Raw genomic sequence first — 25,751 nt, forward strand, 5'->3', positions numbered from 1 at the left:
TTGGATCCTGCGTTGCTGTGGCTCTGGCGTAGGCTGGGGGCTACAGCTCCGATTCGACCCCTAGCCTGGGAACCTCCATATGCCGCGGGAGCGGCCCAAGAAATGGCAAAAAGACAAAAAAAAAAAAAAAAAAAAAAAAGGTGGCAGCAAGAGTTCCTGTTGTGGCTCAGCAGGTTAAGAACATGACAGAGTGTCTGTGAGGATGCAGGTTCGGCCTTGCTCAGTGGGTTAAGGATCCGGCATTGCACTGAGCTGTGGCCTAGGTTGCAGCTGTGGCTCAGATCCAGTGCCTCATGGCAGTGGTGTAGGCTGGGAGCTGCAGCTCCGATTTGACTCCTAGCCTGGGAAATTCCATTGCCCCCAGGTGTGGCCCTAAAAAGAAAAAAGAAGTGGGAGCAGAAAGATGGTGTGGACGCGCCTCTGGCGTCCACTCTGTGCTGTGCACCCAGGGGACTGGGCTGCAGCCTGGGAGGCGCTGGGTCAGGCAGAGCTGGGAGACCTTTCAGCGTTGCCCCTTATTATACCACCTTACAGCAAAATTACCCTCCGGGCAAAGTGGGAGTCAGAGAAATTTGCCTTGAAGAATTTCATAAGAATCCATGATAATGCAGGTAAATCGGGGAGCGCAGTGCCTGACAGCAAATGGCAATTCTGCTGTGGAACTACTGAAGCGAGTGTGCTGTTCTCAGCATTCATTTATGTGTTTGAGAATCCGAGGTCTCCTCTGATGGTAAAATGCATGATTCATAGGCTAATGTTTTTTTTTTTTTTTTTTGTCTTTTTGCTATTTTTTGGGCCACTCCAGCGGCATATGGAAGTTCCCAGGCTAGGGGTTGTATTGGAGCTGGAGCCACCGGCCTACGCCAGAGCCACAGCAACGCAGGATCCGAGCTGCGTCTGCTACCTTCACCACAGCTCACAGCAACGCTGGATCCCCAACCCACTGAGCAAGGGCAGGGATTGAACCCCCAACCTCATGGTTCCTAGTCGGATTCGTTAACCACTGCGCCACAACAGGAACTCCGGCTAATGTGTTTGGGGCATGGTGCCCCATTTTCACATAAGTGACCTGTGAGAGGGGGTCTCCACGTAGGAGACCCCTGCATGAGCCATGTTGCCTGGCGCGTGTGGCGGGTGAAGAGATCTGCCAGTCTCTGAGAACACCCTGCCTTCCTCCAGGGGGGTCTCAAGATGCTGAATTTTATCCTTGCTGAAAGATGTTTTGTTTCGTCCCATGAGCTATGGTTTGACAGACCTTTTTCACGGATTCCTTCATTCCCAAACTATTTCTTGAGCACCCGCCGCGTCCAAATATCTATGAAAGACACAAGGACCATGGGACACGTGACCGCTTTTCAAGGACAGCTATTCTAGCAGAGGAGGGGAGAAGCCAACAGACAGCTTCGGGATGAGGCAGGGCAGGCCCAGTCCCAGAACAGGTGAGATGCACAGGCTGTCATCTTGGTCATGGTGTGTATGATGCAGGTTAGTGCCGGTAAGCGTGAGCTGCAGGTGCACTGTCGCCTTTTCCTGTTCGTTCTGCCTGCCTTGGAAGAGAGAGGGTGATATATGCACGGGGCTCACGGTGGTCTTAAAGTTAGGGTATGTTAAAGAATGTTCCACTGGCTTCCTAAGCCCGAAACCGTGTGATAATGGAAAACATGGCAGTGCCAGTCACGGAAGCTTTTTTGACAAGCTTCTCGCTGGGTCCTTTCTGTGAGTATGAGTCTGTTATTTCAGCCATAACAAATTCCCGCAAACTAAGTGGCTTAAAATGACGAACATGTATTATCTCACAGTTCTGGAGACAGAAGTCTGAAATGGGTCCGCTGGGTGAAAATCAAGGTGTCACGGAGTCACGGTGCAGGTGGACATGGGAGAAGGGTCTGTTCAGGAATATTAATGGGGGCCGATGACTGGGAAAGTCATGAATGGAACTTTCCAACACAAACCTGGAGAAAGAGCCGTGTTCCTGCACCAGTGCTGTGTCTACCCCTCCTGGTCATGGTGGTTCTTAGTGAATAATTGTCAGTTGTGAATAATTGGTCAAGCTGGCACCTTTAGAACTTGGGGATGTTGTGTGTTTTTGGCAGTTAACATTGCATAGGGGTGGAAGGTGAGAGGCTGTGGGGTCAGAGGCCAAGGTCAGAGCAATTTTGAGCAACTTTCCACAAGATATGACCTCCTTGTTTTGAAAACGTGGACAGCTCTCCTACCTCCCTGGCTGGCAGAGGAAGCTGAATTCCTTGTTTTTATTGAGTGTGTGCCTCATTGTTGGCCCTAGAAAAGTGTGAGCTAATCTGCGACTTCTCTACAAGATGAACACAATGAAAACATTCTCCCAGGGCGTCAGGGGAGGGTACGTGGCATCACTGGTACAAAAGTGACTTGCTACCTGTGAAATTCTGCATACGCAACCGTTCTGGTTTTCCAGAAAGCTGTCACGGTCCCAAGGCTCCTTGCTGTCAGAGGCAGCTTGGAGGGGAAGAGGGAGCCTCGGTGCCAAATGCACAGACCCTCTGAAGGTCCCTCTGTCCCCTGGCCCCTCTGAACGTGCTATTCCCACAGGCATTTCCCAACTTCTCTGAGAAACAGTCTTATTTTCTCAAAAGGGCCTTTCATTTCATCTCACCCTGAATATCTAATTACACGATTTTCTTGCTGCCTTCCCAACTGCGGAGTGGGGGGGGGGCACTGCTCAGCAAGGCTAATTAGCTTCTCTCACCTCCAGTCTTCACACGCACCCTGAGAGCCGCTGTCTCTTCCCCTGGATCCTGTCCCCATGTCCCAGTCTGGGAACCTCAAGCCGCGTTAGCAGCTGGCCAGAGGGGTAAGGAGACTTAGCCTCTTCTGTGAATCTAATCATGTAGTCACTTGTAAAGCAACTGGAAAAATAGCTTACAGGTTTAATTTCTGTTTTTATTAAAACACATAAAAGCAAGTCAGACAGAAGTTAAGTCAGACAGCGGAAATGAATCTGACTAGTATCCATGAGGACGTAGGTTCGATCCCTGGCCTCACTCAGTGGGTTAAGGATCCGGTGTTGCCGTGAGCTGTGGTGTGGGTCACAGATATGGCTCAGATCCCGTGTTGCTGTGACTGTGGTGTAGGCTGGTGGCTGCAGCTCCGATTAGACCCCTGGTCTGGGAACCTCCATATGCTGGGGGTGTGGCCCTAAAAGAAAAGATAAAAAAACTAGTAAGTCAAGAGAAGTAAACCAGACAAAGACACATACTGTATGCTCTCATTTTAAAATCTTTAAAAAAAAAATCTTAACCACTGCCCCCCCCCCCCACCTTAAGGATTGGTGGTTGCCAGAGACAGGGAGTTGGCAGGTAGTCAGATGAGTGGAGACGGTCAAAAGGTGCAAACTCCCAGTTATAAAATACGTCCGCCGGTTGTGGGATGGAACGTGCAGGATGGCGAGTCTTAACGACACTCTATCGTGTGTCTGAAAATTGCTCACAGACTGGATCTTAGACGTCTCATCATAAGAAGAAAAAATCTGTGTCTATGTGAGGTGATGGGTGCTAACCAGACTTAACTGCCGTGATTATTTTACCATATATACAAATCTCCAGTCATTCACTAGGTCGTGCACCTGAAACGAATATAATGTCACATGTCAATTACATCTCAATAAATTAACTTCTATCATAAAAAATTAAAACACTTAATATTGCAAAAGGGAGTTCTGTTTTTCTGTTTCTCTTTCTCTTTTTTTGCTTTTTACGGCTGCGCCTGCGGCATATGGAAGTTCCCAGGCTAGGGGTCAAATTGGAGCTGCAGCTGCCAGCTTAAGCCACAGACATAGCAACGTCTGTGACCGACACCACAGCTCATGGTGATGACGGATCCTTAACCCACTGATCGAGGCCAGGGATCCAACCCACATCCTCATTGATACTAGTTGGGTTCGTTACCACTGAGCCACAGTGGTAACTCCCTTTCTGTGTCTCTTTATACTTGCCTGTCTCCATAAAAAGAAATGTTGAGACGGTGTATAAAGAGAACTGTCAGCACTACAAAATAATTAAAATCTACATAGGGAAACAAAAATCGTAGAGGAGAAAGCAAACGACAAGCAAGAGGAAAATAAATCGCTGAAATTCAACTGCTAGTGGCCATGATGAAGAGGAAACTGGCAGACACACAGCCCTGGTTGTTAGAAAGTTTTTCAGTGGGAAACGCTCGTCCAGCACTGATTTGAAAGAAGTTCCCTGGGTGGAACCTTGTGGAAGTGGCTCTGATGACATATAAAGCATCACTCTCGACTTGTCCTGTCAACTGCCATTGACAACAGGCAGTCACGTGCTTTGTTGGTCTCTATGCCTGCCTGGCTTCCTGAACTGCCCCTTAAGACAGGGTCCAATGTTAGCAAGCATTTAGGATAAGTGTTCTTTCTCTTCTATTCGAAATGCCATAAGACACGGGGGTTCCTCGGTGCATCAGTGGCCCACACAAGACACTGATAGACAAGCACAAGCCTAGTAAACCAAACAGGCAGGACCAGGAAACTTCCAAAGGGCTGAAGGACAGCAGGCTTGCTGCATATCTAGGCCTGCAGCGGGCTAACTCCTGCAGGATGCTGGACACGGCACAACCCAAGAGGCAGAGCTTGGAGCCCACCAGCCTGATGGCTGCTTGCTAGACTAGGACCAGACTCCCCACAGCTCCAGCCCCTCCATGCAAGGAGACAGAAAGTAGCAGTACAGCCCCGTGGGCCCAGGGAGGACAGAGGCTGTACCACTGGGATCCGTGGCCAGTAAGGGGGGCTGGGTCTGGGATCCCTGCAGTGAACCCTGAGGATAGCACCCCCAAAGCAGCAGGAGATGAGATGGACGACTGGGTGGGGGACCCCAGAAAGAGAACCGCAGGTGAGGGAAAGAAAGAATAAAATGAAATAAAATCTCAAAACAAAAACTGAAAATGAGATGATACTAAAAATCAAAGCACCTGAAGCTTCATGTCTGAAGCTAAGAAAGACAATAAAATCAATACTCAATATAAGGACTCATATATAAAAATTATATAAATTTTATAATGTTCATATATAAAACATTAAAAATAAGGAATTATGATATAGACTGTCATAAAAACCATGTACACTATTTAAAAATTAGAAATATAAGAAAATAAAAGTATAGGACTGACATTACAATAAAAAAGAAACAGGAAAGATAAACTCTTGCAGTTCTTGCTGTGGTGTAGTGGGTTAAGAATCTGACTGTAGCAGCTTGGGTCACTGCAGAGGTACAGGTTTGATCCCAGCCCAGCACAGTGGATTAAAGGATCCAGCATTGCTGAAGCTGAGCCTTGGATTTAATCCATGGCCTGGGAACTTCTGTATTTATGCCATGGGTGAGCCAGAAGGAAGGAAGGGGGAGGGGGAGGAAGGAAGGAAGGCAGACACTAGACTAGATATAGCTGAAGACCAAATGGTGAAATCAAATACTATCATTTCTCCAGGATCTAGCAGAGAGCAGAGATTAAAGAGATTAAAACAATCAACAAGAGGTCCCAGGAGCAGATTGTGGATTTCCAAAAAAATGGGAATGGAGAGAACAGAAGCAAATCTACCCTGAATATAAAAAAAACTGAGAAAGCTTAGATTAAAAAACTGGAGAAATACATAAGTTCTCAGATCAGAAGTGCTGTAAGCATTGAGCAGCCTGAACGATCCTGAACCCATGCTGTGACACCTGGCACAGGAGCTTCAGGTGTCATGGGTAAACAGAATGGCTAAAAGCTACCAGAGAGAGGAGAAAAGACAGTGTACAGCAGGTGTCAGCCAAATTGCAGAAGACTTCTGGGAAAAACAGGTTGGAGGCCCTGGAGCAATAATTGCAAAGTGGCAAAAAGAACACATATCAATGACCCAGAACCCTATGCCATGAGGCTAGTGACCAGGATGCAGTCAGGAGGAAGACATTCCAGACACCTGAGGACTATTCCAGTCTCCCACCCACAAACACTCACTAAAGAATCATGAAAAGCTGTAGATCAGTGAGAAGAAAAGTGAACTCAGACAGAAGTCACAGTATCAAGACCAAGGGTGAGGTTGGGACTTGTATATGTTAATTATTGATTGTACATATATATATAATGTATACACTAACAATTTTTGTTAAAAGGATAAATTAAAAATCTAGATAAGGGAGTTCTCGTGGCGCAGTGGTTAACAAATCTGACTAGGCACCATGAGGTTGCAGGTTCGATCCCTGGCCTTGCTCAGTGGGTTAACGATCCAGCGTTGCCGTGAGCTGTGGTGTAGGTCACAGACTGAGAATCCGCGGCTCCCATCCTGTGTTGCTGTGGCTCTGACGTAGGCCAGTGGCTAGCTACAGTTCCGATTCGACCCCTAGCCTGGGAACCTCCATATGCCGCAGGTGCGTCCCTGGAAAAGATAAAAACACACACAAAAAAGAAAAAAAAATCTAGATAAAATAACTGCATTGGGTGTGTGATGTTCAACTCTTGTTTACAAGAGGCTGTGTTCTTTTAGGTGCAGAGGGAAGAACGGTAATACTAAATGAGAGTTAAATTATATGTATGTTAAACTATATGTAAATATATATACCTATATTGTGAATTAAGGATGTGTTATATATTTAAGAATATATTGCAGATACATTATATTATAAAGTAAGCATAACTACCAACAGACTATTGTGTGTGCTTAAAAACCGTTAAGACAGGGGAAAGAATATACAAAATATTTACAGTGGAAAAGAGGCACAAAGGAAGTTTTAAAAAGAAAAGCAAAAATTAAAAAATGAAAACAAAAGATAAGATTAGTAAATAAGTCAAATACATTACCTATAATAATAAATATGATGACTAAATTTATTAACAGATGGAAATGATCAGACTGAATTTTTAAATAACAAAAATGAGCTGTGTTATATGTGAATATGGAATATCTTAAGTAACATGAAAATGTTGAAAATAACAGTTAAATATACAAATATTAACCAAAAGAAAGTAATATTAATATAAAAATAGAATTTGAGATGAAAAGTATTGAAAGGGATACATTGAAGGAATGATGAATAATGTTGATGTAATAGTCATGAACTTGCTGGTACCCAACAACATAGTCTCAGACTAAAAGAAGGAGAAGTGGGCTAAGGTTCCGGCTCTGCCGTGAGCGGTGGTGTGGGTCGCAGACGCGGCTCGGTCCCGCGTTGCCGTGACTCTGGCGCAGGCCGCCGGCTACAGCTCTGATTGGACCCCTAGCCTGGGAACCTCCTGGGAGCGGCCCTAGAAAAGGCAAAAAGACAAATAAATAAATAAAATTAAAAGGAGAATTGTACAGAATTAAAGGATGTAACGACAACTTTATATGAAAAAGAATAATCAAGCATACAAACTAGCAATAAAAATAGATTTTAAAAGACTTGTTAATCTTGATTTGATTGTTCTTTATGAAACCCTGTACTAAACACAAATAATCTATAAAATATATTTGAGGTCATATGAGTTTTTTTAACTCATGGTGCAATATGCCACAAAAAAACTCAACATATTTTCCAAAAACTGATATAGTCTAGAACTCATTTTCTGACCACAATGGCACAATTTAGTTAGAGCAAAAAATAGAGATAGATTATTCAAAAGAAGCCATATGAATGAAACTTGAAATAATTGAAATAATTCATGACTTAAAGAGAAGATGACAATGCAACTAACTTGTATGATGTCTCTCAACCAGAATTTAGAAGAAAATTTATATCTGAAATGCATTAATTAAAAAGAAAGGTTTAAAAATAAATTTAGTATAAGATGGATTTTTAAAAACTGGCTAAGGGCATTAAAGAAATAAAAATTTTAGAAAAATCTTACTAATAAACATCATTTCAAAAATCTTAAAATGCTAAAATATCAAATTTAGCAGTGTATAAAAATATACCTTATAACTTGTAGGGTTTACTCTGAGGATGGAAAGATGGCTTCACATCGGAAAATATATTACTGTTCTCTACCACCTTACAATTAAAGAAGAAAAAGTAATCCATAAAATTCAACACTATTTCATCATAAAATCAGTGCAAAGTAGTTAGTTTCAAGAGAACTCGGGCTCAGACCTTGTGTTACCATGTCTGTGGCTGTGGCTGTGGCTGTGGCCAGCAGCTGCAGCTCCCATTCAACCCCTGGCCTGAGAACTTCCATATGCTGTCCCCCCCCCGCCCCCAAGGAACCTAGATGAGGTTAAAGCAAGCTGTACAGTTATCTGGGGAAAAAGAGAAATGGCAGGAAGAAGAAATGACAAGTGCAACGGTCCTGAGGTAGAAACAGAGTCAGTAGGTGAGACACAGCAAGCCTGTCTGCCGCACAGTGAGTGAGAGAGAGAGCAAAACAGAGACAGGCAGACAGACAGATACTAAGAGACAAAGAGACAGGGAGAGAAGGAGGAAATGGGGTGAGAAGAGCAGACAGCGGTCAGGTTGCTTGCGAGCACAGGACAGTTGTGAATTTTATTCTGAATGTTAGCAAGGAATAGTGTGATCAAATACATTTTTAAAGATGTAACCTGCTGCTGTGTAGACGAGATGCTGTAGGGAAGCAAGAGATGGAGGAGGAGGATTAACTAGGGGGCCACAGAATAATCCAGGCAAAAGCTGGGGGCAGTGGTGCTGAGGCAGTGGTGGGTGTGTGGGTGAGAAATGACCAGCAGGGGTAAATCTGTTGGAGGCAGCGCTGTCAGGATTTGCTGATGGATTGGCTGTCAGGGACAAGAGTCAGGATAGCTCTAAGGTTTTTAGCCTGAATGACAGGCGCAGCGTGATGGAGTGAATATTTCACCTGTCTCCGGGGAACCCAGTAAATGGTGACACAATCGCTTGTCCGCGTGTGAAAATCAGTCAGATTCATACCTTACTTTACAAATGATTAAATTTCCCATGTTAAGACCTAAATGAAAAAAGCCAAACTTTAATATTTTTAAAAGCGAAAGAAGGGGGGAAAAATTGGCCTTACTGTAGAAAAGAGTTTCTTAAGATGCAAAAACAAACTGTTGAAAATTACAGTTGCCTGGTGGCTCAGCAGGTTGGGGATCCAGTGTTGTCACTGCTGTGGCATGGGTCGCTCTTGTGGTGTGAGTTCCATCCCCGGCCCAGGAACTTTGCATGCCTCAGGTGTGACCGAAAAAAAGTAAAAATAAATTTTAGTCTTTAAAACAGTTTTAACTCCAGCTTTAAGAGGTACAATTTACAAACACAGTTTATGTATATTTACAGTGGATACAGTGTGATGATCTGACACACACGTGCATCATGAAACGATGATTGCAATAAAGCTAATTAATACAGCCATCGCCGTACACCGTTGCCATTTGAGTGTGCGTGTGTAACGAGAACACTTAAGATCTGTTCTTTTAGAAAATTTCAAGATACAATACTATTAATTATACTCACCATGCTGCATAGAGAATCCCGGAGATTATTCGTTTTTGACTCAAAGTTTGTGCTCTTTGAGCAACACCTATTTCCCCCACTCCTGAGCCCCTGGTACCCACCATCTTACTCTGTTTCTGTGAGTGAATTTTTTAGACTCCACACATAAGTGAAACCATGACAGCATTTGCCTCTGTGTAGGGTTTATTTCAAGGCATAATGTCCTCCGGGTTCATCCATGTCATTGCGAATGGCAGAATCTCCTCTTTTTGTAGCTAAATAATATTCCTTTGTGCTTTGTGTGTGTGTGTGTGTGTGTGTGTGTGTGTGTGTGTGTGTGTGTGTGTGTGTGTGATATCACGCATTTTCTTTATCCATTTGCAGAAATTTAAGCTGTTTCCATACCTTGTCTATTGTGAATAATGTTACAATGAAAACAAGATTTCAAATATCTCTTTGAGATACTGATTTCATTTCCTTTTGATATGTACCCAGAAATGAGTTTACTGGATAACGTGGTAGTTTTATTTTTAATTTTGTGGGGAAACTGCACCGTGTTTTCCACAGTGCTTTCACCAGTTTACCTTCCCACTAGCGGTGCACAGGGATTCCCTTTGCTCCACTTCCTCACCAACACTTGCTGTCTCCCATCTTTTTGATAGAAGTCATTCGGAAGTGACGTGACTTCTTATTGTCGTGTTGATTTGCATTTCTCTGATTTGAGTATCTTTTCATATTCCTATTGACCATTTGTATATTTAGAAAAACATCTATTCTGTTTTCTTGCCCACTCATTACTTTTTTTTTTTTTCTTTCTTTTTAGGGCCGCACCTTCAGCATATGTAAGTTCCCAGGTCAGGGGTCCAATTGGAGCTGCACCTGCCAACCACAGCCACAGCCACAGCAATGTGGGACCCAAGCTGTGTCTGTGACCTACACTGCAGGTCATAGCAACGCCAGATCCTTAACCCACTGATCAGGCCTAGGGATCAAATCCACATCCTCATGGATACTCGTCAGGATCTTTACCCCTGAGCCACTGTGGGAACTCCCTCGAATTCATTTTAATTGTGTTTTTAATTGAGTGCTTTGCTACTGAGTTGTATGAGTTTCTTATATGCTTTGGGTATATATTTATATACTTACCAGATATATGATTTGCAACTATTTTCTCTCATTCCATATATGTTGCCTTTTCATTCTGTTGATATTTTTCCTTTGCTATGCAGAAGCTTTTTAGGTTGATACAGTTCCACTTGTTTATTTTTGCTTTTGTTGTTTATGCTTTTGGTGTCAAATCCAAAAAAATCATTGCCAAGGTTATACCAAGGAGCTTTTCTTCAGTGTTTTCTTCTAGAAATTTTAAAGTTTCAGGTCTTACTTTCAAGTCATTAATCAATTTCAAGTTAGTTTTTGTGAGTGTTGTGAGTGTTGTAAGATCGAGAGGGGGGTCTAATGTCATTCTTCTGCAAGTGGATATATCCAATTTCCCCAACATCGTTTATTGAAGAGACTGTTCTTTCCCGATTATAGATTCTTGGCACAGATTTGTTGACCATATATGTACGGGTTTATTTCTCGGCTCTCTATTCTGTTCCACTGGTATCTGTATTTATGCCAATACCACACTGTTTTTATTACTATAGCTTTGTAACATAGTTTGAAACCAGAAAGTGCGATTCCTACAGCTTTGTTGTTCTTTCTTAAGATTAATTTGGCTGTTTGGTGTCTTTTGTGGTTCCATACGAATGGTAAAATCATTTTTTCCTATTTCTGTGAAAACTGCCTTTAGAATTTTGATAGGGATTATACTGAATCTGTAGGTCCTTTTGGATATTATGGACATTTAAACAATATTAATTTTTCTAATACAAGAACATGAGGTATCTTTCCATTTAGTCTTTCTTTCATCCATGTTTTTACCGTTTTCAGTTTACAGCTCTTTTGCTTACTCAGTTAAACTTACTATTAAGTATTTTATTCTTTTTGATGCTATGGCAAAAGGAATTTTTTTCTTAGTCTCTTTTTCATATTTCAAACTTTAAATTTTTTCTCTGAAACAAAAATCTATGTACCAAGTGAGAAAACAAGCTGCAGAGTGAGAATAGCTATTATTAATACATATAAATGGCAAAGAATTATATACCATTTGTACAAAGAACACTTACAAATCAATTGGGAAAAGGGAAATCCATAAAAACAGGCAAAAGGCATGAAAAGGCAAAGGCCAGAGAAGGAAAGTACAAGGTCAATGCTGTAAATGAAAAGATGCTCAAACTCATCAGTCATCCAGGGAACACATTCACATCACCTGCATTATCCTTCTATAGCTGTCAGCACAAATGAAAGTGTCTGCCAACACAAGGGTTGGACAGGAGACGAAGAAGCAAGAAAAACCCCGTATGCTGTGGGGGGAGATGGTAAATTCCGACAATCACTGTGAAAAACCATTTGGAAAGAAGCAAATCTTCTCACACATGCTGGGGAAGGAGACAAATGGCACACCCGGGGGACCCCTGTAAGAACTGGTACCTGGAAGCTTTGGGAGACATGGTCTGCCTTGGGCTTCTGGTTTTCCTATAAGACTTATGGCTGTGCCAAGACTGCAAAGTCTTGACACTTCTTACCAGCCATCCTCAGGGCTGTATTGGCAGGGAGGCCCTTCCTTCAAAGGACGAGGGAACTTTTCACTCCAGGGCAAAGAGGCAGCTTGCTTACTGCTTGCCCCAAATCTGCAGGATCCCCAAACTCAGAGGTCCTTTTCTGCAACCCAACCCACCACATGTGCGGCTGTCATCTGGACCCCCACGCCACCCTGCGGGCTTTAGGGTTCAGGGAGCCAGCCCACACATGCTGGCACTCTGGCCGCTGCTTTGACGCTGTGAATAATGAAGGCTCTCATCTCTGACCCAGGAATCTCGTTTCTCCTACCAGCATTCATGAGACAGAGGCAGCCTAACTCGTTAGCTGGTGAGTGGGGTGAAGCCTCCGACCCTCCGCAGCTCCGGACCGAAGGCACCGATGTCCCCATGGTCATCATGCTGAAAGTGCACCATACACGTGAAAGGACACGGGATGCGCTCATTCGAAAGGACCGGTGCTGCCTCGGTGAGTATATTACCAAACCCGAAAACATCACATCGCCCGAAAGCAAAGCTCACTCCTGAATGACGCCTTCGGTAAAATTCAGTAGTTTGTGTGTATTGTTTACAGAGACATTCGTCTGTAGCAGGGACATGGTAACATCGGGGAAGGAGAAACTGATTTAAGGACAGGGAGGAGCGGAGGGGCTTCCGAGGTCTCGGTGCATATTCTATTTCTCAGTGAAAGCTGGCACATACGGCGGAATGTCGGAAGTTTATAAGGGACACCTAGGTGTTCAGAAGGTTATTTTCTGTCCTTGAACGTGTTCTCTGTGCTCGGAATGTTCTAGACATTTACAGCGTCAGCGGTCAGGGCATCCGTCTGTCTCAGACCCGCAGCTCCTTCCCCTTCAAATACGAATTTGGGTTCTCACGGTTCCAACAGCAGTGTTTCTAAACACAAACACAGATTTTTGCCGTGGAAACGTCTCTGGGATTAGAAAACCTCCCAGCTTAGGAACCTTGGAGAAACATCCTCAGTTGTCCTGATGGAAAGGAAACCAGAGACCCTTCTGCTGAAAAAAAGAGATACCAAAAACCCAACAGAGCCATTCAAGTCCTAAAGTGAAGGCAGAAAAAAGACCCGGCCGCTCACTGGCTGCGCTCCTGGCTCCCCCTCTTTCTCCCGGGCCTTTGGCCTCGGCCTCCTGCCCCGGCCTCCTGCCCCGACCGCCTGCACACGGAAGATGAACTCACGCGGACACAGGCTTTGATTTGGGAGAAAAGATGAATCACCCAGGGCTGGTAACCCGATCTTTGTCCTTCTCCTGGTAAACAGTTGAAAGGCGCTCATCCATACCCGGCCTTTTAAAAGTAGAGCACAGACTAGAAGGGCCAGAGGGCCCTGGCTTGAAACGGGGGCTATTCATCACCTTCAGGTGAAAGAGGGTCAGATTTTTTTCCTCCGGTCCCCCCCCCCAGCCCCCGCCACGCTGCCCGAGAAACCCTCACCTTGTTTTGCTTAGCGGGCCAAGGGTCAGAGGTCATCACGGCTGCTCCAGCCTGTGCGGTTCTGCAAACAGGCCACACAAGGAGCCCCTGTTTAACATCAGAATTCCTTTCAGTCTGGAAGTTTCCAAAGCACAGGAGTCGGTCAGTGAGGACTGGAGGGGCTCTGGGTCCTGCTTCTCACTACAGAGGGCATCCGGAAGCTCGGACCTGAAAAAGAAGGACGCGTCCCCGGACTGCCTGTCTCACGTGGCCGAATTCTCATGCCGTCATGCTGCTCCGCGTGAGAGGGCAGGTGGCTGCAGCAGCGGCTGGGAGAGGAGAACAGGCGTGGCTGTCACACAGTGGCCGGGAAGCGGGACAGGTGGCCAAACAGGGGTCATCACTAGATCACATGTGTCTGAAGGACCAGGCGGCTCAGAACCAAGGGGCCCGCTGCCTGGAGGGACTTCATCTTCAAGGGGACGAGAAAGCTGCACACCAGGCACGTCCAGACCCCTCAGTGGTCGTGGGGTCCTCTTGACAGGTGACATCCCTGCCGCCTGCCTCCTGAGGCCCAGCAGACCCCCAGATTCACTTCTACGTCCCAGAGGAGAGACTGGGCTTCAGCTCCAAGTATGACCAGAACCCAGGGCACGGGGGCTGCGGCAGGGCAGTGCCCGGGGCAGGAATGTCCTTGAATGGAGCGTGACAGCTGATTCACCCAGGGAGGCCAAACCAGGAGAGGAAAACCGACAAGAGATCTCTTGGTGGCTGACGCTTAAGCTCCCAGAGAAGTTACAGAAATGAGCAGGGCCCTGGAGGACTTGGGAACGGCCTCCTGCAACAGCACGCAGAGGGGGAAGGCCGGAGAAATGAATCTGCGTCAGGGGCATGACTTCTTAGGAAGCAGCCAAAGGCAAGAAATTCCCATGCCAGCAGCCATGGGGGGGGGGGGTTTCAGATTCTCGGGGCGCATCCCCTGTACTGCTTTGCTCTGGCTGCCGTGACACACGTGCCACAGCAGAACTGCTTGTCTCAAAGTCTGGAGGCTGCAAGTCCAAGATCAAGGTGTCATCAGGGTGGTTCCCTCTGAGCCCCAAAGGAGCTGTTCCAGGCTTGTCACCAGCTGTCTTCTCCGGGTGTCTCGTCACATGGTTCTCCTTCTGTGTCTCTGGGTCCAAATTTCCCCTTTGGGTAAAGACATCAGTCATATTGGATTAGCGGCCCATTTTGTTCTAGAATGATCTCATCTCAACTTGATTCCGTCTTTTTTTTTTTAATTTTATGGCTGCACCTTTAACCCTGGCCAGGTATCGAGCCCACAAACTGAGCTGCTGCAGTCAGATTCTTAACCCACTGTGCCATAGTGGGAACTCCTCAGCTTGATTCCATCTTTAAAAAGCTTATTTCCAAGTATGATCACATGCTGAGGGCCTGGAGTCCAGGACCTCAACATATGAATTTTAGGAGGACAAAATTCAACTTATAACAATGTCCAAGTCACTTTTTAAAAAGATTGAGGCAATGGACATTCTCATTAACAGTCTGTTAGGGTATTACCACATTGTAAGCCCCAAGCATTGAGTATTATTCTTTAAAAAATGTTTGCTTATTTATGAATTTTTAAAAACTGCTAATTTACTCTTTTTTTTTTTTTTTCTGGCTGCACCCGAGGCATTTGGAAGTTCCTGGGCCAGGAATCAAATCTGAGCTGCAGCTGTGACCTGTCCGAGCTATAGCTGTGACCTGTGCTGTAGTTGCAGCAACACTGGATCCTTTAATGCACTGCAACTGGCTCGGTGTCAAACTCACACCTCAGCAGTGACCTGAGCTGTCACAGAGACAATGCCAGATCCTTAACCCGTGGTGTCACAGCAGTAACTCCAAAAAAATGTTAATTTACTCCTAAGTAAACTGGCCACTTGCACACTGGCTGAGTCCTTTCACAAAACTTCAGAGTATGTCCCCTCTCATACTGCCTAGACTTGAGAAAAGATGCCAGGAAGAAGAACCTGAGAGGAGCTTAGTAAACAGATGAGCCGGTCCCAGCAGGATGCCCGCTTCCTTGTTCACCTTGAGGTAAGCACCCTTCTGGAAGTAACCATGAGTGTGGTAGAAATAACATGCAAGTTAGCATCAGAAACACAGGCGTGGGGTTCTGTTGCAGCTCAGCGGTAACTAACCCAACTGGTATCTATGAGGATTTGGGCTTGATCCCTGGCCTCGCTCAGTGGGTTAAGGATCCAGCGTTGCCATGAGCTGTGATGTAGGTTGCAGATGCAGCTCGGATCCGGCATGGCTCTGGCTGTGGCGTAGGCCGGCAGCTGCAGCTCTGATTCGACCCCTAGCCTGGGAACCTCCATATGCCTCAGGTGGCCCCAAAAACTGAAAAAAAAAAAAAAAAAAGGAAGAAGAAGAAAAGAAACATTGGAGTTAACGCCCAGCTCTGCACTGTTTTGTGTGTGCAATGCCTCCATTTTCCTGGGGCCTTGGTTATCTAATAAGCAAAATGGAAATCTGTTGTCCTCCTCACTGGGTGTCTGAGGGTTAAGTGCTGTTACAGTTTCACACTCTTTTTTCCTTATTCCGGCCAAACCTGTGGCCTAGTCGGGTTCCGGGGCTAGAGGTCGAATCAGAGCTGCAACCATTGGCCTACGCCACAGCCACAGCAACGCCAGATCCTTAACCCGCTGAGCAAGGCCAGGGATCGAACCCGCAACCTCCTGGTTCCTAGTCAGATTCATTAACCACTGAGAACTCCTCTAGTCATGTTCTTAACCTGCTGAGCCGCAACGGGAACTCTCAGTATCACTCTCCGGTGTGCTGTAGGTTCTCAGTAATGTCTAAGTCCCCCAAAGCCACTCTGCAAGGACCAGATTCTGCCCTTGGAGTAAAGAGGTCACCTGTCACCAAGGGAACCGGATGGCCAGGAACACCAGGCGGCTTTGGGGATCAGCAGGTTTCTGCTGGAAGAGGCCTTCCTCCTCTCATCCCTGGCTCCATGTGTCAGAATTGAATCACACCAGGGCATTCACGGACCTAGAATTCAATTACCTGTCATATTATTATTCAACCATTTCCTCCTTTCCTTGGTAAATTTAATTTTTCCTTATTCTAATGAAGCTCTCTGGAAAAAATCAAATCAGTGCTTTATTTTAATGAGCGCGATCATCCCGTGATGGACGAGGCACAGAAAGCCCGTGGCTTTGGTGGAAGTTCCGTGAGCTGGCAGGTGGTGCCAGGTCTGCGTCACCTCTGTCCTTGGGGGAAGGGCTGAGCCTGCGCACAGGGCAAGTCCACTGTGGTCAGCCGTGGACTCTCAGGGCCCAGGAGGGCCAGAATGTGAAAGAATCCAAATTATCGTAGCATTTTCCCAAAAAGCAATAGAAAACTTTAACTCAGTCATAGCCTTCTATGCTTCTATTCTCTAGAAATCCAGGAATTACATTTATAGAAGAATGTATTCTACAATCGGTTCGTCCTCACAAAGCAGGTCATTTCAAATCAGCCCATTTACAGAGTTGTTTGTTTGTTTTGTTTTTTTGGTCTTTTTACCACCCCACCTGCGGCACATGGAAGTTCCCAGGCTAGGAGTCAAACTGGAGCTGCAGCGGGTGCCCACACCACCGTCACAGCAAGGCCAGGTTCGAGCTGCATCTGTGACCTACCCCACAGCTTGCAGCAACGCTGGATCCTTAACCCACTGAGCAAGGCCGGGGATGGAACTCGCATCCTCACAGAGATGACATCACGTCCTTAACCCACAGAACTACAGTGAGAACAGTGGGAAATCCGTGGGGCTTTTTTTCTTTCTTTCTTTTTTTTTTTTTTTTTTCCATTTGCGGTTTTGAACTGAGGTCTCATTCTTTTCCAGATCAGGAAATTCTGGAATTTCTACCCCTCTGTTTGGGAGTGTTGGTCAGTCTTGGTGGTCCTCTGAGTCATGTGGGGTGTGTGCTCCTGAACCCTGGGCATCACGCATGGAGGAAATTGACTCTAGCTGCTGCCAAGTGTCTGATCAGAGGGAGCGCCTCCTCCGTTAATCAGTCTCTCAGCAGACACATCTCTTTCTTTTAATCTTTTTTTTTCTTTTCTTTTCTTTTCTTTCTTTTTTTTTTTTTTTTTTTTTTTTTTTTTGGCTTTTTAGGGCCATACCCGTGGCCTATGGAAGCTCCCAGGCTAGGGGTGGAATTGGAGCTGCAGCTGCTGGCCTACACCACAGCCACAGCAATGCCGGATCCAGGCCATGTCTGCAACCTACACCACAGCTCATGGCAATGCCAGGATCCTTAATCCCCTGAGCGAGGCCAGGGATCGAACCCAAGTCCTCACAGATACTAGTCAGGCTAGTATCTGCAAAGCCACAGTGGGAACTTCCTTTCTCTTTCTCTCTCTCAGACACACACACACACACACACACACACGCACGCGCACGCACACGCACACGCACACACACATGTGTGCGCGCCCACATGCCTGCTTTGATGAGGATTTTGGAGATAAAGAGGCGTTTAAAGGCGTTTAAAGATAAACCCCTCGGTGCCCGTGGGTTGTGGAGAGAAGAGACAGACGTGAGGGTGTGTGAATATGTGCAAGTCTGCTCTTCTCACATCTTCTTAGCTCCCTGAGGGATTCTCTTGGAGAAATCAACACCGATTAAGACCCAGGACTTTTGTCATTATTGTTTGTTTGTTGGCTTTGCTTTCCAATGATCACATCCTTTCTCAGATACAATAGAGATCCAACTCCTTGCTTGAATGAAAGAGAGGGAAAGGGCTAAGTGAGAGCAGGGAATGGCGAGGAGCCAAAAGAACCTGATCCATTTCTTAAAAAAAAAAAAAATCCCTCCATGCGTTGAAACACCTGCCTTCTAGGAGGGACCTGTGTTGTTCTGAGAATGATGGTGATTTATCTCAATAATTTATGAGCTAGCCAGCTCAAGGCTAGGCCATTCTAGACAGGTGAGATGTTTGACAAAGTGTGGGGGAGAAAGCCTGACTGGGAGAGAAGAAGGCTCGTTCTTGCAAGCAGGAGCCTCACGGGGCCTGGGAAGACGAGGAGGGGGCTGGGAGAGGAGGCAGGACCCTAACGTAACGGGAAAAGCATTGATAAACATCCTCTGAGCCTCGGGCACTTTTGGATGGTGTTGGAAAACTTCCCAAGTCTTATAACAACCGTAGAGTACGTGATGTCTTTTCCGTTTCATGAAAGAAGAAGCTAACGTTTTGAAAGGCTTGGTACATTTCCCCAGAGAGTTCCTCATTGAATGGCACAGCCATCCACCCGGAAGCTCAAGTCAGAAATGGGGATTCATCCCGACACCCCACTTCTCAGCCCACCTTCTCCGTCAGGGAACCAGCTCCCTGGAGGTGACATCCAAGATTGTCCTGATGCCCTCCTCCCACTCGCCACCACCTGGCTCCAGCATCCCGGTTTCTGCCTGGATGGGTATGATGGCAACCTCGGGGTCTTCCTGCCCAGTTAGCTCTCCGGAGACGGAGACGGAGACGGGTTTTGCAAAGATCGCTGGACTTCGCTGCGCGACTACTTGGAATGCTTGCTGTAGGTTTCGCTTTCAAAGATACTCCATTCAGCTCCATTAAAAATTTTTTTAAAGTAGATATAGTTGATTTATAATGTGCCAATTTCTGCTGCACAGCGAAGTGATGCAGTCATACATATATATTGACATATACATTCTTTTTCTCACATTATTTTCCATCACGTTCTTTCCCTAGAGATTGGATAAAGTTCCCTGTGCTGTACAGGAGGGCTCAGCTCCAATCTTAAGAGGAAGCATGGTAGTTTCATTTCTAGAATATTTAGTATAGCCTTAGGCATATGCCTGAAGTCTCCATTTGCTCATCATCAAACTGAAGCATGTTTTCTTGAAATCCAAATAATTTAAGGTTTGTGAAGCCAGGTTGGTTTTGATCCAGACATAAATCCTTAGCCGCTAAGAATATTTTGCCTTTTTTTTCCAAAGGGGGGGGGGTGGCCTATTTCGTTTTGCCTGAAATTTGGAAGACACACACATATGGATTCATCTACAAGAATTAAAGTAAATTTTAATTCTGTTTTAACTTTCTACCTGGTCATTCCCAAACTGTGCCGAATACCTTTTTGTAATGCATTTTCTGAGCCACACCTTGGGGCCGAGACTGAAGCCCAGGCAGGGCGGCGTGGATGAATTATGGCATCAGCCTCCAGGTCACATCTGGTTCTCATTCCATTAGCTCTGAATGGGGCTGTCTGTGTTCCTCAGACACTCTGCACCTAGAAGTTATCAATCACTGAGGAAAGAAACAAATGCTAATCTTCTCCTACCTGCTTGGCGCAGACAGGAGGCAGGACACTGATTTCAGTTTTTGGAAGTATGCAAGAAATAGAGAGGGTTCTTGACGCAGCAAATGTTGACCGTTTCATGACTGTCCAGATGTGATTTTTGTTCCACTCCTGCTCGATCTCCCCTCGGTCTCATGTTTTTTGGCTTCTCCTTCTGGTTTAGGCGAGCATCTTGTCACACACCGGGCGTTGGCCCGGTGTTTTGCATTCTCAGCTCGTTTTCTCCTCCTTCTGCCCCTTAGGCAGATACTCTCGCCCTTATCCTACTGAGGCCACTGGGAACCTGTGAGAGGTTCGATGCCTTGCCCGTGGCCATCAATAGTTGGAGAAGGGAGCCAAGGCTGGAGCCCAGGATCTTAACACGCGCCTTCTGCTAAGCCGTGCTACTCTGAGGGCGTAAGCCTGCTGAAGGTCGTGACCTTCTGACTCTCAGCACACTTAGAACTGAGATGTATTTTTGAGACAAGCCAGTTTCATTCCTTAATCTCCCTGGGGGAAACGATGGGTGGCTGCTTCCAGTTGAACAAACTTAAATTTGAAGGCAGGGCTTCCCATTCGAGTGTCCATTGCCAGACCTTAGCGATTTGGGCAAATCTTAGCATCATCCTGAACCCCAGGTACCAATATATATTCAGGGGAGTCAAGTAAAGCTGTTCTCCTAAAATGCAGGTCTTCGGCATCTGCTCTTGGCCATGACTCCTGCCCTAGTCAGTCTCATCTAGGGAGGGGGGGAAACTGGAAAGTCAATGTGAAAATATATCACTGAGGAGTTCCTGTCGTGGCTCAGTGGTTAACAAATCAGATTCGGCCCCTAGCCTGGGAACCTCCATATGCTGTGGGTGCGGCCCTAGAAAAGACAAAAAAAGACAGAAAAAAATTATATATATATACATATATCTCACTGAAATGATGCTGAGACTTGCAAAACTCCTGGCACATAGATTTCCCATAAGTGAGTTGATCTTATCACTGGCTTAAGATTTAACTCTTGAAAGAAAAAAATCATGCAATAAAAAATCTTTAAAAGATATTTTGTGGATAAAGAAAACATCTGAATGAACATTAAATTTCATAAACAGGATAACAGCTTTGTTGTCGTACAGGAGAATATCTTTGCAGAAGCATCATTAAGTCTGCCACTGTTATAAATGGTTCTTTGTATTAAGGAGACAGGGGGTGGGGGAGGTGAACCCACTTTCCCAGGAAACCCTGACATCCAGCCCCCAACAAAGGTTCAGGAAATTGAAAATGGACTTTCCTTTTGATTCAGTAATTATATTTGTTGAAACGTATGCTAAAGAATTAGTTGTAATGGAGTTCCCATCTTGGCTCAGTGGAAATGAATCTGACGAGCATCCATGAGGACGCAGGTTCAATCTCTGGCCTCACTCAGTGGCTTAAGGGATCTGGTATGGCCATGAGCTGTGGTGCAGATCACAGATATGGCTTGAATTCCGTGTTGCTGTGGCTGTGGACCAAAAAAAAAAAAAAAGAGAGAGAGAGAAATTGTCATAGCTAAGGTGTGACTTCTTTGCCACAGGGTAGAAATGGTACCCTAGTGAGGGGGAGCCCCCTCCAAAAGCCACACTAATCTGCTGACTCACCAGCATCATGTGCTCTCTCCACGAGTTGCACGGTGCACCTCCACATGTGGGGTCCTGAACTAGCAGCCGGGGGTGGGGGGGTAGCACGAGCAGAGCAGAGTGGCTGCCCTCTTAGGACAGACCGTCCGGTGGGAGAGACAAACAACAGATACGGAGCAAGCAAACAGGGCGTGTCCGGAGCGCATGGGTTTTATGAAGCTGCGTAACAGGATGGAGATTTTCCCAAGGGCAGCTGTAATAGCAGGATGGGCAGGTGTCTGGGGAAAGCTCGGAGCTGAGGTGGCCGTGGTCGAAGGATCTGAGGCAGGAGGACAGGATCAGAGGGTGACCCCCGGGCCAGGCCAGGCAGGCGCTTGGAGATTGTGATACGGGGTCGAACACTGGTGGGTACGAAACCACGGAGTAACATGATGCCGCAGGAGGAGGTGTGTGCTGGTGCTGCTGGCTCCGGGTGGAGCTGAGGCTGCAGAAAGGCAAGGGGAGAGGCAGGGAGGTTGAGCAGGCAACATGCCACGATCCAGAGATGAGATGATGGGGCAGTAGCCATGACTTGGCTTGAGAAGTATCGTGGAACCAGAACTCACAGAATGGGTTGGATATGGGTGTGAAAGGAAGGCGGAAGTCAGTGTGAGCCTCAGGTTATGGTATATTGAGAAGGCTGGACAGGAAAAATGGAGCGTTCTCTTTGCCAGAATTGTCCTCTATTCCCTACTCAAGCAGAGACGCAGAGGGGGCAGTGGGTGATTGTGCGGGGATGCTGGGCAGAGAGATCCGAACCGAATACCTTTCTGAGGTTTGGAGACTCAGTTCTTGGTGAGATGACCTGAGAGAGAGAGAGAGTAGAAGATGGGGGGAAGGAGTAGAACAGCAGCTGCAGACAATTGTGTGAGACGCGGCCGCCTTTGAATCGTCCTTTGCTGCATGGATGAATGGATGAAGTTGGTTCGCAATCAGGCTGGCTTCCAGGACGTCTCAGTTACTTTGCTTCATTCGAACTGAAATGGGTGACTCTGTTGGCCTAGAAAGGAGAAATTTCACCCCCGACTCCCGAGGGCTTGACTGCTACAGCATCCGTGTCTTCCTTTGATGTTAAACCCTAGGATGCAAGTTCCTGTGTTGATGGGTCCAGAACCATGGAGACGTCTCAGGCCCCAGATGCAGATTTCTCCCTTCTGCCAGAAGCCCTGAGTGGCTGGAGCATCACAGAACCTGGAAACAGTGAAACCGGTCAGGTCTCCTCCGAGCGCATCTCTGGTTCTGAGCTGATGGGCAAATCACCCCAGCCCCTGGCACCTGGCGTCCCTTCCCGCAGACTAGATGGAAGCAGTCCTGCTTACGAGGCAGTGGGGGCGTGTGAGAGCTGTTTTCCAAAGAGCGACGTGTCTGTCACGAAGTGGGGGCTGCTGAGCGCCCCACATCCACACTTCGTGTCAACCCTCACAAGCTCCTCTGACAAGCCAGGGGCAGGCCTCCCCTCCACGGGGCCGCCCTGCGGGGAGGCGGCCCTTACAGGCACTGTAACCCGGGTCTGGCCGCGGGGAAAGGCCCAGTCTGGGGCTGGCACACTTCATTTGGGTTTGATCAACGAGCCTGCCAAGGGTCTCGGGGGCACGGCTGCTTGGATGCGTGTTTCTTTCCAGTGCCAGATATGCCAATTATCTGTGTTTTCCTTGGGGGAAGAAGGAGGAAGTGGTCTGTTAGTAAAAACACAGACTCACTCATTATAATAAATTGTAGAGAAAAGTAAAATAAACATGACCCAGCTCATAAAGGGCGAATCAGAGCCAGAGAGCCCCGGGAAAGAGAAGACGACCAAGAAAGAAGACAAAGACGTGCTCTCCTGGCTTGGCCAGAAAGCAGCCTCCTTTTCTGCATTTTTCCGGGCATACGGGCTCTTGTGGAGCAATAATGTCAACATGTAGGCTCCGGAAATGCTCCAGAGACCATGTTTTGGTGACATGGAGAGCTCGTGCAAACTATGGAAAGCAACTTCCCGTGGACGAGTGAGAGCTAGTGATTCACAGCAGAGGACAAAGAAGGAGGGAACCGAATGGGAGAATGGGCGACCTTCCCGGTGGTTAAAGAAATGAAAATTAAAATGATGAGGTCCCTTGGGGTACACCACAAGGATAAAGCCCAGGGGAACCACATTCACGATCCCGCGACGAGCCGTAATGGAAAAGAATATAAAAAGCATGTATGTATATGTACACCTGACTCACTTCGCTGTACAGAAGAAATTAGCACAACATTGTAAATCACCTATACGTCAATACAATTTTAAAAATGTATAAAAAATAAGTAAATAAAATAATGAGATACCTTTCATTGGCTATCAAATGAAAAAAGTGTCAAAATAAAATACGATATGCAATGCTGGTGAAATCAAGGAGATTCTCGTGTGATACAGGTAGATGTATAAAGTGGTACAACTATTTTCAAAAGCAGTTTAGTAACATGTATTAGGAACCCTGAAAGATACGCCTCCCTCTTACCCTGATGCGTATGTCATTTAACCAGGAATCCACCTGAGTAAATCTGACCAAAAGAAAAATGCTTAAAATGTGTAAAAAATAAGACCAAAAAAAGCAACTCTAAATTCACCAAAAAATTGTATGTACAAAGTTAATCATCACAGTCGGTTTGGAAATAACCAAAATATCACTGAACTGGTTTGCGTACATCTGAAAAATGGTTGCCAAGAAAATACCTTCTAGAGATAGTTATGATATACTGTTGGCTTATAAAGTAGGTTGTGAGGTTGTTTATATAGTACTGCTTCAATTATGCAAACAAACCTTTACAGAGTTAGAGTCTCGAAGAAAATTGAACAAATCAGCACTAATGGTCGTGTTTTGAAAATTGGACATATCCAATTGTCTAATTCTAACTGGTTAGCATGTCTTTTTTTTTTTTTTGTAATGAAAATGTATTTTGGGTGGGTGGGGGGGACAAAGAAGGGTTGAAGATGAGCTCAGATTTTCCTAATGACCCCCAGCTCATCCATCATTTGCGAAAATATCTTCATTTTTCTTGAGCCTATTTAGACTGTCAGCCCGCATGACCTCAGGCTAATGAGTTCCTTACGTTTGTTCCTGCCCTGCTTCCTCCCCAAGTCTATCTTTTAAGCGTGTAAGGATGGGAGTTCCCGTTGTGGCTCAGTGGTTAACAAACCCAACTAGTATCCATGAGGATGCGGGTTTGATCCCTGGCCTTGTTCATTGGGCTTAAGGTTCTGGCGTGGCCGAGCATAAGTCTCAGATGCAGCTAGGATCCTGCACTGCTGTGGCTGTGGCTTAGGCTGGCAGCTGAAGCTGCAGCTCCAATTCAACCCCTAGCCCGGAAACTTCCATATGCTTCAGGTTCAGCCCCAAAAAGATTAAAAAAAAGGTGTGAGGATGCCCTTGGATGGGTCAGCCTTGTTGCCGCTGAATGGGGTGGCATCCGTGATCCGTGATCACAGCTGCCCAAGCACAGCTAGGAGACAGTGGCACTTTGGGTAACCACTGCGTGTGGCATCTGCCACCATCCAGGGAGTTGGATATGTTCTCACCCTAAAGCCAGCAGATCCCTGTGGTTCCTGGAGCGCAGTCTCCCCCACACACCCCGCCCAATGCATCGGGTCTCTGGGTGTCTGGCTGGCCTGTGCACTTGCCAAGGAACAGAACCAAGAACGGGAAAGGGGACACATCGCAGGGCAGCCCCGTGAGGAGCACAGGCCTAGGCCCAGCTCGGGCGGGGGGCGGGCCGGGTCCAGGTGCAGGAGCGCCTTCGGCTTGATCCTGCAGGGCCTGGGAGAAGGAGGGAGACACACCTCAGTCCCAGGCGATTTGTGGTTTGGGGTCCAGGCAGGGCCAGGGCGCTGGCTCTTCCTTTTTTCTGGAAGAAGCTCCTTAGCTGGGGCCATGGTGGGAGAAAGACCTGGAACCGCCTGGGGACTGAGGAGGAAGAGGATTTTTCTCGCCTCCATTAGAGCCCTTGAATGACCCTGGAAAGATGGCTCCATGCCAAGGAGAGGAGCCCCTGGGGGGAGGGCCACCCTGCACAGAAGCCCAGGCACAGCCGGGCCATTCCCTCCAGCCAGGAAGATGGACTAGGGAGGAAGTTCCCCTGGGGCCCCCGAGGTCTGTTGTCAAACCGCACCCACCCTTCCAGAGCTGGGACGCGTTCGTGGACTGTACTGGAGCGCGTCCTGGAGATAATAGTGCACAAAGCGTCTTAATTGGGAAACGCTCAGGTGTGTCAGATGTGGTCCGTGCCATCCTACTGTGAAGCCTGGGGCCCTGGCAACCTCTCTGGGCCTCGCTCTCCCCGTCTGCAGATTGGGCTGTGGG

At 46.6% G+C, this 25,751-nt stretch overlaps 1 protein-coding gene across 10 annotated transcripts in view; it reads left to right on the forward strand.

Annotated features, from left to right (window-relative positions):
• Positions 1-19,551, forward strand: part of MRPS24 (mitochondrial ribosomal protein S24) — a 49,107-nt gene extending 29,556 nt beyond the window's left edge. For 2 of the 10 annotated variants that reach the window (XR_014834174.1, XR_014834168.1), the window contains 2 exons: positions 12,330-14,778; positions 17,780-19,551. Coding sequence is in view for 1 of the 10 variants with exons in the window: in XM_021079350.2 (XP_020935009.2) it covers positions 12,330-12,503; positions 15,452-15,495 (218 nt within the window). In the remaining 9 variants the exon portion in view is untranslated. Of the gene's footprint in view, positions 1-12,329; positions 15,153-15,451; positions 16,611-17,047 lie in introns of those variants that run through there. The other 8 variants (XR_014834170.1, XR_014834171.1, XR_014834172.1 and 5 more) reach the window with 8 other exon arrangements.
• Positions 19,552-25,751: the final 6,200 nt, after the last annotated feature.

The sequence above is a fragment of the Sus scrofa genome, chromosome 18 (genome assembly GCF_054392235.1).
Source record: "Sus scrofa isolate SSC_HxYL_T2T_F1_AM1 chromosome 18, Sscrofa_HxYL_maternal_Yorkshire_Landrace_v2.0, whole genome shotgun sequence".
Lineage (NCBI taxonomy): Eukaryota > Metazoa > Chordata > Mammalia > Artiodactyla > Suidae > Sus > Sus scrofa.